This window comes from Lactuca saligna, chromosome 9 (assembly GCF_052625555.1).
Source record: "Lactuca saligna cultivar CGN05327 chromosome 9, ASM5262555v1, whole genome shotgun sequence".
Classification (NCBI taxonomy): Eukaryota; Viridiplantae; Streptophyta; class Magnoliopsida; order Asterales; family Asteraceae; genus Lactuca; species Lactuca saligna.
In genome coordinates this window covers 7104238-7121944 of record NC_136425.1, presented here as the reverse complement: position 1 = coordinate 7121944, position 17707 = coordinate 7104238, and the positions used below count along the sequence as shown (strand labels likewise).

Genomic DNA, 17707 nt, shown 5'->3' with positions numbered 1-17707 from the left:
AAACTCTACAAAAACATGGGGCATGAGTGTTATAAAATCTTTATATGATGAAATGAAAATTTGTAGTTCATTTCAGTGGAGAACAACCATAAAGCAATTTCGTAATTTATAAAAATCATATTAAGAAAATAAATAACCATTTTACTAAATTATCATAAGATTTGAAGGATGATCTTACTATCATATTTTTGTGATCAGCCCTTTATAAAAACTCTTCAAAACCTTTCGTTCCATTTATTCTTTTATTAGAAAATTTTATTTTTATTTTTTAAAAAAATTCGTCCTGTAAATTAGATTGAAAATGAACCGTTTGAAAACTCGCCAGAAGCAAAGGCGTCAACGTCATGAAGTACCAAACGGCGTAATATATCCAGAAACTTATTCCAACGAATTTTAGTACCCAATCAATCCATATAGCAGCCGCTGACCTTTGCGCGAAGCTATATTGGCCAAGATTTACGCCACCGCCTCCCGTCAGCCACCGCCGGCCGACCCTCTTTATGCACGTATGCAAACTGTCTTTCGTATTTATTAAGGTTGCATTTCTAGGTTCGATTCCCCTGTCCGAAGGTTAATTTCTTTCACCCGTAGATACACCCTTGTCCAGACATTCGATTATATTTCTGAATTCTTTACTGTTAATAATCGATGTACATCGTGGATATTTTCATAGAGAGTGTTTCTATCATTTGTCATGCCTCCTCCATTGACATCTTCTTCATTCACTAGCGGTGCAGAATTTCATACACAAAATCCAACCCTAACCCTAATTCCAGGACTCCCGGACGATTTAGCAGCCTTGATTCTTGCTTTTCTTCCGTTCTCTCATCACGGGCGGCTCAAATCCATTTGTAAATCATGGAAACAGTTTTTCTCATCGAGAACCCTACGCTCAATCCGCCATAAACACATCCCTCTCTTAAAACGCTCTCACATCCTCTGTATCTTCCCTCAAGACCCTTCCATTTCTTCGCCTTACCTATTCGACCCCCAAAATCTCGCCTGGTGTTATCTTCCTCCGATGCCATGTAATCCTCACGTATATGGTCTCTGTAATTTCACATCTGTTTCTCATGATTCTCGCCTGTATGTACTTGGTGGGTCCCTATTTGATACCCGATCATTCCCGCTGGATCGCCCATCCCCTTCTTCTGCGGCTTTTCGATATGATTTTGTGACACAAAGTTGGGATTCTCTTCCTCCCATGCTTTCACCTCGTGGGAGCTTTGCCTGTGCGGCAATCCCTAATACTGACCGGATTCTTGTGGCTGGCGGTGGGTCCAGGCACACCATGTTTGGTGCTGCGGGAAGCAGGATGAGCTCTGTGGAGATGTATGACATTAGGAGGAATGAATGGGTGGCATTGGATGGATTGCCCAGGTTTCGAGCAGGATGTGTTGGGTTTATGGTGGGGAATGTGGATGAAGAGAAAGAATTTTGGGTTATGGGTGGGTATGGCGAGTCAAGGACAATTCTGGGTGTTTTTCCTGTAGACGAGTATTACAGGGACGCTGTGGTGATGCAGTTGAAAAATGGTGGGGTTGGGAAGTGGAGAGAGCTTGGGGATATGTGGGAAGAAGGAGAGAGGAGGCAGCTTGGAAGAATTGCAATTGTTGAGGATATCAATGGAGGTTCTCCTGGAATTTTCATGCTCGACAAGAATGATATATTCAGGTATCTTGTATCCATTCACACCTTCTACACTAACATTGTGATTTCAAGTCGTATGGAATCTCATTTGCATGATTCCAACATGGTTACAGGTATGACATGACTTCAAACCATTGGTGGAAGGAAACCAGTGTGCCAAAAAGAGCAACAGATGAGTCATCAATGGGGTTCACTGCTCTAAACAGTGAGCTGCATGTTATGGTCCTTTACAATGGATCTGATTCAGCAGAGAACCGAAGGTTGAGACGCAATAAAAGGTCAGCATCTATATTCCTCCAAATATACCACCCTCAGAAGAAGACATGGAGAACCCTAATCACCAAGCCACCATTTCAACAACCTTTAGATTTCAAAACTGCAGTTATGTGCACTATTCGACTCTAACTAGACTCCATCACTCCATTCATATCTTTGATGGCCCTAGTGTATGTATGTATTTCTGTTTACTACAATATAAGTTTTGTTGTTGTATCACTACTTGTACCACTGTACAGCATGCTATGTTGTCGAATCAATCATAAAGAAAATGTATGTTTGCTTCATGTTGTCATCGTGTATATACTTGGTAAATAAATTTATTTAATGATTCAAGTCTTTACTAATTTCTTTTTCCTAAAACAAACCATTAATGGCGACACTCATAGAACAGTATTTATCTGAATTCACATTCTTGTAAACCATCTTATTACAACATAAACCAGGTAGAGCTAGTACATCTAAAAAAAGAAGTCAACTCAGGGTCAAAACTAACTGAATTCTGTCTCTTACTTGGAGACAGATAGCGTTTAAGTTGCTGTTGTGGTTAATTTTCCTTTCTTTTGTGGAAAGTCGTGTGCACCTTCATGTTCATGTTCATGAGTATGACTAGAAGTACTACTAGCTATGCTTCTGTTATCTTTAGCTGTCAAAAAGGTTGATGTTGCTGTTGCTTCCCCAAAGCTGAAATCAGGAAAAACTCCACATCCTTGACCTTCCATGCTGGTCCCACTTCCGCTTCGTGGGGCCTGAATGCCAAGCTGGCTCTGTAACACGTGTTGCTGCTGCTGCTGTATCATTGCAAAGGGTGGTTGCTGAGGGAACACTGTATGTGATTGAGTCAGCATATGGGAATTGGGGACCATCTGTTGCAATTGCTGTTGCTGCATGGAGTAGTTCGTGTATACATTCCATCTTTAGCATCTTACTATACGTATCATCAACACAAAATATATATATATATATATATAAAAAAGAATATATATATAACCTGGAGTTGAGTAGAAGATGACTTTGGTTGACAGTCGGCTATTGCAGCCAAATACATGAGATTATGCTGTAGCCTTGTTTGGTTTCTGGATAAAAAGAGCATATTTATGTCCATATAATATTGGAGGAAGAATACAATTTAAAGAAAAGAAAAGAAAAGTAGACTCACTCTGCACATTCACTGAACTTCCCTGAACTCTGATTTTCCAGAATGTTCAAGATCAGTGCCTTGTTTTCATCCAAATACTGCACAAATCAATTTAAAAACAGCCATTAAGTTAAAAAGTAGCCACTATTGTAACTTATGAGAGAGAGAGACCTGTTGGATATGATCAGTAGTAATAGTGGTGGTGTTGAAGGCAGCTGTGGGTGTGGGGCGGTGCTGCATCTGGTGCATGAGTTGTTGCTGCATGTTTGTATCTCTCTGTGATGTGATCTTCTGATACAGCTTTTGTTTTTTTAAAGTTATTATCCACCTGATGCTCTGATAGATATAGATAGAGAGAGATAGAGGACCCTTTCTGTTTTTCTTGATGTTGTCTTTCTGGTTTTAAAGCTTGAGACTTATAAAAAAAAAAAAGCACAAGTAAGGGAAAAGGTAAGCAGCATCCTGTGATCTTCTTTAAGGATGACATTTATTTTAATAATTATCAAACAAACAGGGACACCTTTCTCTTGGGATTCTCCCTCACTCTCTTCAATGAAACAACAAAGTCTATCTACAAATCCCAAGACTTGTTGTTGTACATAATTTCATATTTATATTTATTTTGACAAGGGTAGTTATTATTATTATGATGGTGAAAGGTTAGGGACAGTGGTGGTTTGCGTTTCATAACATTCTTTTTAATGAGAGTAAATTTTGGATGGTAATAATGGATGATCATGTATGTCTGTGGGACCAACTGACCAAGAATATAATAGCAGGCAGCAGAGGGGAACCACGTGAACGCATTTGCATTTGCATTTGTATGTGTAAGTAAATGCCTTGGCCTTACAGATGCAATATGGATAGTGTTTTGCTGGGTGGAGGGAGGTACGAGGGGATCTTCACCTCTTAACACGTACTTGCTACGTATCCACTAAATCTTAATGTCTGCCTTTCATTATTTTGTCCCCAATCAACATTTTTTTATAATTTCAATATATATATATATATATATATATATATATATATATATATATATATATATATATATATATATACCCTTAAGGGTATATAAGTTTAGGTACCAAAACCCACCATAATATGTCATTTTGTTTGATATATTCATTATAATGTTCTTAAACTTCAACACTTAACTTGATTTACTTTCAAATTTTTTGAAATTTCACTATTATCTTTCTCTTACATCATATCTTTTTGCCAAACATTTACTAGGTTATATACATTATAGTTGAAAATGAAAATTATGTAAGAGGAAGATAAATGTAAAATTTATAAAAATATTAGAAGTAAATCAAGTTAGAGGTTGAATTATAACAACATTGGACAATTAGAATACATAAATGACACAAAACGACGTAGTATGATGATTTTAGGTACCTAAGCTTATATATCATTAATGGTATATTCACTTTTCTCACACACACACATATACACGCACGCACACACAGATCTGAATATTTTTATTTTTTTGCTTTTGAAATATGAGATGAAAGAAGCATTATACACAGATCTGAATATTTGTGAATATTTAAATTTGAATTGTGAATATTTATGTAAATAAAATTTGAAAGAAGTACCGACACACACACACACACACACGCACATATATATATATATATATATATATATATATATATATATATCTGAAGTTATACATGTAAGTTTTAAGTTGAGAATATAGCTATAAATGTATAATTTTTGTGTATTAAAATGTAAATTTATTATATTAAGCTGTAAATTATGTGTACTAAACTGTGAATTAATTATATTAAGCTGTGGAATTTTAATGAATTTTATGTTAAAATATGAATGCATAATTTTATATACAAATCTGATTTCGAATGAATGATGGTTGCGAAAGTGGCACATGTAGTTGGTGGCAGTGTGTGGTAGTTAGTGGTGGTGGTAGAGTTTGAGTTTGACTTATTTGATTTTGTGAATTAGTATATAATGGATTGGATTATGTTGTAAATTTTATGTATTAAACTAAAAATGGACTGTATAAAGTTGTATATATTATATAAATATGTGTTAAAATATGAATGAATGTATACATGAAAATATTAAACTGATTATTAGTGAATTAATATGCCTATTAAAGTGTGCATATGTTATTTAAACTGTAAATATCTCTTATAAACGATACATTTTTTTAAATCTACAATTTAAAAGAGAGAAAATTGAATTTGTCAAGGCATAATTCTATTTTTTTTTATTAATTTTTCTATATTTGGCTGAGTATTACAAAAGAAACGAGAGCTATAATGTTTGTTTTATTAAGCTGTGAATACGATCAAAAAAATATCATTGTATTTGGTGTTAGTCTAGCAGTGGTCTAATAAAGATCGAACGGTGGTCCGATGACAAATGACAACTAGTAGGCTAACATACCCGGTGAGCGGTCCGGATAGGCTGCAAGCCCTGCAAGGCGGTCCAGTAATGCAAATGCTCGGGAGCGGTCCAGATAGACTGTAGGCTTTACTAGGCAGTCCAGTCAGGCTGAAGGCTCATTATGCATGTTGTTCTGTATTTGTTATATGTTATGGTTATATTAGTATGGCGTTGGTATTTTAGGCTTACAGTTTTAGTTTGTTGTTTTAGGTACTTCTGCTGATCGAGGGAAGGCGAAGACCTAATCGTATCGCTCTTGCCGTTGCTATGTTTTATGATTGGAAACTGGGATACTCTGATGATTATTATTTTGAAAACAAATTATGTAATGATTAAATGGTTTTTCAGTGTGTTGAAAAAGTTTTAATTTGGCATGATTTTATGGGTGTTACATATTAAATCCAATTATTATGGTAAGAATATAAATAGTTGATGGACCGATTTATAGAATATTAATTACCTTGTGGGTTGAGTTTCCTGTTTGACTCGAGATCTTCAAGATCTTTACCATCTCTTACATTAGGGTATATCTCCATCTATATATACATGTCATGAGGAGCAAATCATAATATACGAAAATACATACAAGAAATTCGTTTTAGGGTTTGCTGTAGGATTTAGAGAGAGTTCTTGAGATCAACTGAAAAACTCAACCCTAGTTCTTCAAATCCGAAGATCATAATGAAATCAGGTATGTAATCGGTCTTTCATGTTTAAGTTTTCTTTTAATCATATTCGAGATTAAAAAATCCAAAGTTTATGCTTCCGCGTTTATATTTTGGTTATCAAAACATCCAACAGGTTAGTCTATACTCACAAATATTAATAGTTATTATATATGTTTGTCTAATATGTATCGGACAATTTTTAGATTTATATTTGATTTTTAAATTGGATTTAATGTATTGAATTAATTTTAGTTTTTCTTCATTTTATATAGGTAAAAAGTTTGATTCTAATTATATTTAACTTTTTTTTTCCTTAATTTTTCACTTTGCGGATGGATTGCATACCGATAGAATATCTAAAAATTCCATGAAAATCTATTGTAAAAAAACCATCTTGAAGGTAATTGGAGAGGAGGCAATGGGTGACTTAAGTTGTTCTTGGGGGTTCTGGTCCATTACTCCGTTTCAACTTGGTAATAATGTCTATAAAAATATAGAGTTTATTATTTTTTAGTGTCAGAAAATTTCTGTGTCCACAATTGAAAAGAGGTGTGATGAAATAGCTACGGATTTTTGTCATTCTGTTGGTAATGAGCACAAATATATATGAGTAGACATTGGCAAGGCTATGTTATGGGAAGATGGGTTACTTGACCCACCTAAAATTAAAAAGTTTATAACAAGTTATATACAAAACATATTTAGGATCTACCTTAAATATTTTAAATGACCTATCTTAATGTGATTGGTAAAAACGTAGAAATAAAAAGATATAAACTATAGACAATAGAAAACATATCATAAGTGAGATTAAACTATAGACAATAGAAAACATATCATAACTGGGATTAAAGAGTCCCATATCGACTCTAAGAAAAAAAAATTGGTTCATGAGTTTTCTATTATAAATAAATGTTTTTTCTTTCTCATTTGTACAACATAAACTTACTCATGTCTTGTTTATATTGACTAACTTGAAGTATAAGTTGCTTTTAGTAAAAAAAAAAAAAGAATGACCGATTTGAGTTTAGTCATTTCAACATTAATTTGTATACATGTTAAAACCGTTATTTTTTTGGGTAAATCGTTATTCGTGAACCCAAAATTGTTTAAATAGCTCAATTAAATACGGTTAGTGAGTCAAGTGATTTTCTATTTTAGACTTACTGCGAGTGGAAAGCATCATTTATTCATTTATATCCGTAACACAATGATTTACATCATAAAAATTGAATAGTAATATATAATAATAATATATGAAATCAAAACGTTATTAGTTATATCATGCATGCGCAGGAGCATGCATGTTTTAACATATACTCATACGGTATAGAGCTTCTACGTCAGATCTGATCCGAAGCTCCAATAGCCTGCCTCATCATTTTCCGGTTGGTGGCGGATCCACCCTCATGAGGACGTGCAAAGGCCTTTCCGTTGACTGGTGTTATGCAATGGTTTCCACCATTATCACTGTGATTGCATCCATTTCCAGGGCTGCGTGTACCGGAGTGATCAAGCGATGGTAAAATCAAACGTGGAAGAACTGCTGGCTGATTCTTGTTTATTATTGCATAGCATGGGTCTACCATGGTCAACCATAAAACCAGTGACGCCATTGCAGCTGCTTCAAGAACCTTAATGCTTTGTTTTTGCATGCTTGCTGTGTTTCTTTGCTAACCAAGCAATTTTCCGGTAACTCTTTTGTTTGATTTAATTTTGGTGGTAATTAAAGAAGGAATGAGCATTAAGGTGAAAGTGATGAAGCTATTTATAAGCTGCGTAGTCGGAAGTTAAGGATTGTTTGTAATGGACGTCAATATTGCTTTGAATGTTGACCAGAGGGAAAATGGTTTGAGTCGACAGTAAAGTCGTAAACTCCTATACATTAATTTGCAACGCGACGACAACGACAACGCCTAGCGAGTAGCGACACTGGCAGTTTTCCGGTGTCGTGGGTATTTTCCTTCGACCCTTCCAAAATTTTTAGGCTTTGAAATATTGTTTCATTCTCAATTTTTGACTAATTAATTTTTGGCATATATTATGTTTTTTTTTTTTTTTTTTTTTATTTTATATTATTATATGTGTAATGCGATTAATATTGTATTTTTGAAACAAATAGTAACATTAAAATAAGTTTTGTTAATGACATTGTTTATTATTTAAAACTTGCTAAAAGCTAAAATTAATTTAAATTGGATTTCTAATATTTAGATTAATTTTTCGGTTCGAATTAGTTTTAACAAAAATACAAAAAAGAATATTGTTTATAACTGTTTCAACAAATCGTACTAACAAATCTTTTGAAATATATCGATTATTCGTAACACTAATTTTTGTACAATTAAAATAATACAAAAACAAAACACCTTTCCAATTTAATTTTTATGGTTCATCGATTATCGGAACACTTGTAGAATAAAGAATTAAATAACATGTTTATTTATTATTTGTAAAATAAGAAAAATAAATAAAATAGTTTATTTATTGAAAGAAATAAAAGGCATACGCCATGACTCACCGGGGTCGTTGATTCCAATGTGACCATTACTTTTTATTTCAATTGATTCGTTTTCTGTTCGGTTCAAATCAATTGCTGCAATTGGTGCATCAGTTTTAGTCGCTTTAATACATTTGCAACAATTGACATAAATTTAAGGCCCCAAAAGCAGTCGGGCATTGACTGTCGCTCTGGTTGCCCCTCCTTACGTTACGGTTCTAACAATAGGAATGAACTTTAATGTAATTACATCGACAATGTCAATAATACATAGATACAAAATAATTATATGCATTTACAATATAAACCTAAAAAAATAACTTTATATTCACTTTAGTGACCAAATATTATAAAGAAATATTACATGGCCAAAGTTAAATCTTAAAATCGCCACCATGTTCGAAAATCTTACATTTTTGAACTGTGAAATATTATTTTCAAGTACTTTTTGTTTTCAAACTGCTTTGTGATACAACGCATGTATATTTTGAATTTTCCAACCTTTTTTTTTTTTATTTCATTTTTCTTGATTTGATAGATAGGCACGCATAAACAACATGCAATATGTCACAATGTGAAATGTAGAAAACTATTTCCAAATAAATATTTGCAAATTATTATCTAAATTTTAGAACATGTTCTTATAAGATTTTTGGACATGACAATTTTTTTGAACAAGTTTTTATGAAGATTTTCGAGCAAAAAGTTATAAAATTTCACTAATTATTTGGTAAAATGTAACATATATTAACAAAACTTACTAAAGAGCTCGAACACGTCTTTCATATTCTTTTCGATTTGAACTTTTTAAAAAATAAATTCGAATATGTTCTTTCGAAAAGATTTACGAAATATGTACCCCTATGATGATAATTTGAAGCTTTGAATAGGGAAAACAAAAACTAATTCGAAAATTAGTGACATGTTAGAGAATAATTTTTTTGTCAAAATAAGTAATTATTTGAAGATTTTGAAAAATAGGAGGATATATATATATATATATATATATATATATATATATATATATATATATATATATATATATATATATATATATATATATATATATATATATAGGTTCAGTTTCATTTGAAACCATTCTAATTTTGTGAGATTGTGAGACCAAATCTAAAAATAAATTTAAAATGCAAAATAAATGGAAAAATCCAAAAATTCTTTTTTTAAATATTATTTTCGGAACTTGAATTAACTAAAAAAAATATTAAAAAATATTAAAAAAAAAAAATTCCGTTTTTTTTTTGAAAAATACGTAAAATATTCTAAATAGAATATTACTCTGACATATTCTAAAAAAATAATTTTAAAATGCAAAATAAATGGAAAAATCTAAAAGTTCTTTTTTTAAATATTATTTTCGGAACTTGAATTAACTAAAAAAAATAAAAAAAAATAATTTTTTTTTATTTTTTTTGAAAAATACGTGAAATATTCTAAATAGAATATTATACTGTACATATTCTAAAAATAATTTTAAAATGCAAAATAAATGGAAAAATAAAAAAAAAAAATTTTAAATATTATTTTCGGAACATGAATTAACTAAAAAAAATAAAAAAAATGCGTCTTACGGTCTCACAAAATATAGGTGTTCTCAAATGAACCTATCTATATATATATATATATATATATATATATATATATATATATATATATATATATATATATATATATATATATATATATATATATATATATATATATATATATATATATATATATATATATATTTTCATGTGTTTTAAGCTTAAAAAATAAAAATGATTGTTTTTTGCTTTCGAATTACAATCAAGATCCAAGTTTGAACCAATAATCAAATCGAAAATCAAAATTTTGAAAAATTAAAATGGTTCTCTTTCGAGTTTGAACTATAGAATCAAGTTCCCCTTTTGCAGCCTTAGACTTGGTGCCGTCCAATTCAGTTCTTGCATTTTTTTTTCGGTACGACATGGTTTTCCACACCACTATATACGAAAACAAACAATGGAAAAGATGTGCAAAGAATTGACAAAAAAAATTCTTCGTTTGAAATTGACTTGTCTAGTTTCAAATTTAGGCAACGTTATACGTGTGGTGAATGCTTCAACATTTATCATTATACTATATATATATATATATATATATATATATATATATATATATATATATATATATATATATATATATATATATATATATATATATATATATATATAGACACACACACACACACACACACACACACACACACACACACACACACACACTAACCGTTTACCCGCGCCAAGCGTCGGGTGCGGATATTATTTTTCAAAAATTAAATTGTAGAGACGATTAATTCTTTTGCACAAATAGTTTACTATATATAAACAATTATCAGTAAGAGTTATCATAACGGAAATTAAATTTATAAAAAATAAAAATAAAAAGTTAGAATTTTTTATAAATATACATGAAGACATGTTGGTTTCAACTTTTGGATCTAATGGAGAAAAATTATCATTCATTTCTCTAATAGCACATAATTGGCAGACATCTGCATTAACTTTATGATTAAAACATAAGAATAAATGAAGTAACAATAAATGAAATAAAAATAAACAAAACGGTTAGATCACTGGAAATTTTCATTCTTTCACTGAAAATTTAATATAAAAACAATTATACCATTGATTTAAATTTATAAATATTGAAAAAGAGAGAAAAATCCTAAGGAATCCGGGATTTATTTTAGTTATAATCATTAATGAGAGCAAAAGATTCGTATCCATTTTTTGGTGATACGTTTATAATTCCTTCCTAAAAATTTACTACGATTTTTTTTTTTTTTTTTAATTTTATTTATAGCTTTGCTCCTTTAATTAGCAGCATTTTTTTTTTCTTTTTTCTACGATTAGTTTTTTCTTTTTTTATAGTATTATCCCTCATTTTCACACTTTATTTTTTTTCTTTGGTTATTTTTTCACCATCAACTATAATATTTTCAAGATAGGTTATTGACACATTAATTAAATAAAAGTTTTTAAAATCAACAACTTAACAACCAGAATATATATATATATATATATATATATATATATATATATATATATATATATATATATATATATATATATATAATATCAAACTAATGTAAATCAAATAACGACAAAAATGTTTTGGCAACAAAAATATTCATATTAATACACATCAACTATGTATTATGGCACCCATTGTCCATTGATCACAACCATCTACCTACCTTGTGCTTATAATACAAACCCTACCAACCGAGATTTTATATATTTCTTTAGATTAATTACAAGGAATTAAAACCCTTCCAAACTTTCCAGCAATCATCGATAAGACATTGGTATTCCAGAAAGAGTACTTCCACAAATCTTTAACCAAACAATCCTTTGATTGTGAAAAAATTTCTTATCCCATCTTTTTAACCACGCGAGCCATCTACTCCATGTAGTATGTTGCTCTGAAGGAATTCATCTGCCGTAGATCGATGCGAATCGACTTCCACCATATCTGGAATAATTCCCCATATAGGTAGAATTATCATGTTTTACAGCCCCCACTGAAAGATCTAGATAGAGCCTCTTTGAATGATTTGGCATGCACCATATATCCATCCAATTCAGGTCTCCATGTATCCTTTCGTTCCCTATCATCTTTCCTGTCGGCTTCACCACTAACATTAATGGAACAATCTCACAGAAAATTCCTTCTATCATACTTAGCCACATTACATCCTTGAAAACTTTCCAAGCTTGCTACTCTTACATCATTCAGGTAAGTGAGACATGAAGAAAGTAGTTGCAATCATTTTTTAGCTCTAAAATATTTCCCCTTTTCACCAGATTGAACCTTCTCTGCTTGATTTCTATAGTCATCCATCCTTCTTCAGTGTCAGAGTATCCCCTGTGAGGGGGCGACTCTTTCCCTCATGTTAATTATTTGTTTGCAAATAACGAATAGGCCATGAAATAAAATATGCATCCTAACTATAATTATTTTTTCTTGATTACATATATCAATGGTGAATAACTTACCAAGAGTGTAAATATTGTGAACGTCAATCGACCTCATGCACGAAGGAGGAAGGAAGAAGATGGAATGTTGTTCGTTTGGTAACGTATCCTAGATTCCCTAGGATCTTTCTCTCTCTTTCAATATCTATAAATTTAGATCAAGGGTATAATTGTCATTATATTAAATTTTCATTGCAAGAATTAAAATTTCTAGTGGCAAAATCAGCACCCTAAACAAAAGTATGATGCTCAAATCAATGAAAGTTAGTTGCTATTTACAAAACTATCGTACCAGATGAATGGAAATTAAAAAAAAGTACATTGCAAGGAAATTGTTTGTAAGAGAAATTCAAAAGGAGAAGAAATATGAGACTTAACAGAGGGCCGACTTGGTGTGATTAACATGAATCCCTCTCTTTTTACCTTTAGTTTGCTTATTCCCAGACCCATCTACATTGACCTGATGTGATTATAATAACCAGATATTCACCATGTATTAATTATTTTTTTTGTATTAAAATTATATTTTACTTAGTATATTCTTCACGAAACTTCTATACACACATTTTATAAAGAGTATTTCGGTCATTTTACCCTTACCTGTGTAGCAGCCATGTCTTGTGATAAAGCTCCTCAATGGGTCATAAGCCTGCCATTTAAATAACAACTTTTAAAAGCATGAATTAAGCTCTTAGTTTATAAAAACAAAGTGGATGATGTAATCATCTTTCTCAATGAAGAACAAAATGGATTTAACAACCTCCTATTCTAGTAATTTGAGACCTACGTAAACAGAAAACACCAAAAAATACATTAACAGTGAAAATTATCTACTTTTTTTTTTTTCTAGTGAAGCAAATGATCTGTAGTAAAAGAAGATTAATAAAAATAAATAAATAATAACTGATTTTGGTGATATGCATAATCTTGTTCCTCTATACGAGATCAACATAAGACCCGACACTATTACTATCAGTGAAAGCACCTCCTAAATAATGAACCGCCGTGGATTTCTAAAACAAATGAAAAAAAAATATGATTAAAAAACATAGGTTATGATGTAAACTTGCCAACCAAATATATTTATCAATGATATGTTAGATAATGACATGAATATCTTTATCTCTAGCCGGCTTTATTTTCAGTTCTCACTTTTGCACCAGATTATATATATATATATATATATATATATATATATATATATATATATATATATATATATATATATATATATATATATATATATATATAGGGTTAGGTTCATTTGAGACCACCTATATTTTGTGAGACCGTGAGACGCATTTTTTTACTTTTTTTTTTAATTTTTTTTAGTTAATTCATGTTCCGAAAATAATATTTAATTTTTTTTTTGATTTTTCCATTTATTTTACATTTTAAAATTATTTTTTAGAATATGTCAGTGTAATATTCTATTTAGAATATTTCACGTATTTTTCAAAAAAAAAATGGAATTTTTTTTATATATTTTTTTATTTTTTTTAGTTAATTCAAGTTCCGAAAATAATATTTAAAAAAAGAATTTTTGGATTTTTCCATTTATTTTGCATTTTAAAATTATTTTTAGATTTGATCTCACGGTCTCACAAAATTAGAATGGTTTCAAATGAACCTAAACCTCTATATATATATATATATATATATATATATATATATATATATATATATATATATATATATATATATATATATATATATATATATATATATATATATATATATATATATATATATATATATAATTTACCTCATAAGTTTGAATGTTAGAGAAAATAACCTACAAAAGAAATTAAGTACGTACTTAAATAATATTCAAACTTTAAAACATTATACTCATAAAACCACTGTTGATTGGATATAAATTATGAGAGGTAAAATCATAAATAAAAAAAAATTAATAAATAACTTAACGTTGAGGGACGTTTTAATATGATTATCATAACTTTATAGTTATACATTATCTTCAAATAGGAATCCAATTCGGCACTGTTTACTCCAGCAAAGGATGACCAAACGGTGAGAGAAGTTGTTCCCCACAAAATCAATTTGGCAAACAAATTTCCATTTTGACAAAAAAAAATTGTCTCCTTTCTCCCGACCGGTAACTTTTTTTTTCCAATCAAATACCCCCTTTTCACAAAACATGTATAATTTATTAAATCCAGGGAGAATAGGCTACGAAATAGAACACATACTTGAGAACAGAAGGTCGAGTTTATAGAGTAAACATGCATTGTTAAGTAAACTAAGCATTACCTTTAGAGATGTCAAAACTTGCGAACAATGTGATTGTTTTGAAGGAGAGGCTCAGATCTGTGAATTCAGAATCATACATACAAAGGAGATTAGACAGCATCACGACTACACCATCAATGGTGTCAGCCCTTCTTTTAGCTCTGAACAACTTTCGAGCAACGGTTCATGCCCTAAGACGATTGGGGTTTGACTCTGTGTGTGAGAGTGATATATATATATATATATATATATATATATATATATATATATATATATATATATATATAGAGAGAGAGAGAGAGAGAGAGAGAGAGAGAGATGGGTCGTAAAGGGATTCTTAATAAACATGGGTCTTTTTTTCTCTTCGAAGGTGGGATAAGGAGAGATTGGCTGACATAGATGGAAGGGCTTGTTTGGTGGAGAGATATAGCCGAGAATGATGAGAGACGATCGTTTTCAGTTAGCTTTTATAGAAAACGATGACAGACAATGGAGGATCAGGAAGGAAGGAGCATACCTTTTGTTAATTAGAGGATGCTGGGCTAGAAATATGATTAAGGATTTTTATGGAGAGACATCGGACACAAAACATATAAGGGAAAATGACTTAAAAGCCCAACGAAGTTTCCAAACCATTCAAAAAACCACAATTATGTTTTGTCTGTTCAAAAAAACTCAACAAACTTAACTTTTTGTCTAAAAAGTCCAACAAAGTTCCAAACCGTTCAGAAAATTCCAATTTTGTTTTGTTTAACTTCGTTGGGTTTCTTTTGAACAGTCAAAACATGATTGGGGTATTTTAAACGTTTTGGAAACTTCGTTGGTCTAACAAGTCATTGTTCTGATACGGTAATAAGCCACGTCATCTGTTTCTCTTATTCGACTTTCAGGAAAGTGTAACTTAATTGGGCTTTTTAGACAAAATGTTAAGTTTGTTGGGTTTTTTTGAACAGACAAAACATGATTGAGGTTTTTTGAACGGTTTGAAAACTTCGTTGGGCTTTTAAGTCATTTTCCCAACATATAATGAAAAAAACTAACTGAATGAGTTTTCTAATTTGAATCAGTCTCTCAATGGTATACTCAGTTGAAGATACCACCATGAAACAAAAAACTTAAGCTTTACATACGCCAGATTACCTGATTCACAAACATTAACCGGTTACTAGCTCTATATACGTGTATTCCTACAAACATGTCGGCTTATTCTCTTAAAAAACACAAAGTAGTTATTAATGTTGGAATCAAGAGAATGAAGGGTCCTCTCCGATCTGCACCATCATTAGAACAATCACTTCCTTAAAAGCCAAAAAAGTATTGAAATTAGGGATTAGGGGTCGCAGAGAAGAAGAGGAGGGGATATTTGAATAACATTTCGAAATTTAAGGATATTTTGTTGAGGCTAAAAAGATTTCAAATTTTGAATGAACCTAAATTGAGGAAAGAAAATCAGATTTGTTTAGAATTCATTGAAATTATAAGGATTTAAAAACGGTTGTTAAAATTTAATATTATTATATTGATGTTTTGTTGTACATTACGTTTAAAGAGTTGAACGTTTTAAAAAAATATTATTATAATAGTAAGATTTCTTTTATAAGTTAGTATGTATATATATATACTAGCAGCATACCCGCGCAAAGCGGCGGGGTGTGTAAATTTTTTCGGTGATATGTTTCCTCTACAAAAATGTTATGTTACAAAAGAAAGTACATGTCGAAGACAAAATAATCAAACTATGGTGTTATTTGGGAGATGAAGTCATTTTTTATTCCTAGACGGTGGGCTTTATAGCAGACGAGGGAACAAAGAGGTATCTGCGATTGGAGGGATATTTAAATTAACATGCAAAATTTAAGGATATCGAAAAGGGTTCAAAATTTGAATGAATCCGGGATTTGAGGGAACCATATCAAATTGCTGAGAAATATAAGGAGATTTGATGATAAATATTTGAATTCAAAATATGGTTAAAATTTAATATTATTTTATTAATGGCTAGTTGTACTATCAGCTTCATCATTTGGACGTCTTAAAAAAATATTATTATTATAATCAATCTATTTTTAGAAATAGTTAGATTTCTTTTATAAGATAGTAAAGATATATATATATATATATATATATATATATATATATATATATATATATATATATATATATATATATAGGTAAGAGTTATATGGAAAATGAATGATTAGGGCAACACATATTTGAACCAATGAAAACATGACAACACATCACTTCCACAATAACTTCCACAATACATTACTTGTGAAGAAAGAAATGAACACGTGTCATTTGATTATTTGTTCTGGTAGATGTTGCCTAGTTATTTGTTTTCCATAGAACCTATTCCTATATATATATATATATATATATATATATATATATATATATATATATATATATATATATATATATATATATAGGAGCGTTCAATCAAGTATATTTCTTATCGTGAAAACATTTGATAACAAATTTGGACCACACAATTTTTTTTAAATTAAAATTATAAAATAATATTCATATTAATAAAAAATAGTTACAAAAAATTAAAAACCTACTAACCAACACCACTCACCACCCAACTAACACCACCCACCACCACCACCACCCATCACTAACAACCACCACCAACTACCACCCACCACCACCACTAACCACCAACCATCGCCCGCCACCACCACCTGCAACCACACCCACCTCCACTACCTGCCACCACCACCCACAAGCCCTACCTACCACCCATCACCACCATCCATCGCTCCCCACAACCACCAACCACCAC

The 17707-nt window shown here is 30.7% G+C and overlaps 2 protein-coding genes and 1 long non-coding RNA gene across 3 annotated transcripts; 1 reads left to right on the top strand and 2 right to left on the bottom strand.

The window, feature by feature from the left end:
* The first annotated feature begins 353 nt into the window (after positions 1-353).
* On the top strand, positions 354-2213 carry LOC145015587 (F-box/kelch-repeat protein OR23-like). Its single transcript, XM_078974059.1, has 2 exons — positions 354-1674; positions 1764-2213. The coding sequence occupies exons 1-2, from the start codon at positions 695-697 to the stop codon at positions 2053-2055; spliced, it is 1272 nt and encodes a 423-aa protein (XP_078830185.1). The 5' UTR covers positions 354-694; the 3' UTR covers positions 2056-2213.
* A 101-nt stretch (positions 2214-2314) lies between these two features.
* On the bottom strand, positions 2315-3622 carry LOC145015588 (GRF1-interacting factor 3-like). Its single transcript, XM_078974060.1, has 4 exons — positions 3236-3622; positions 3086-3162; positions 2918-3002; positions 2315-2810 (listed from the first exon to the last, which is right to left on the bottom strand). The coding sequence occupies exons 1-4, from the start codon at positions 3326-3328 to the stop codon at positions 2457-2459; spliced, it is 609 nt and encodes a 202-aa protein (XP_078830186.1). The 5' UTR covers positions 3329-3622; the 3' UTR covers positions 2315-2456.
* Positions 3623-11808: 8186 nt separating this feature from the next.
* On the bottom strand, positions 11809-15134 carry LOC145017777 (uncharacterized). The gene is made up of 3 exons (XR_013666662.1): positions 14938-15134; positions 13264-13312; positions 11809-13123 (listed from the first exon to the last, which is right to left on the bottom strand). It is a non-coding gene; the product is annotated as an uncharacterized LOC145017777 (long non-coding RNA).
* Positions 15135-17707: the final 2573 nt, after the last annotated feature.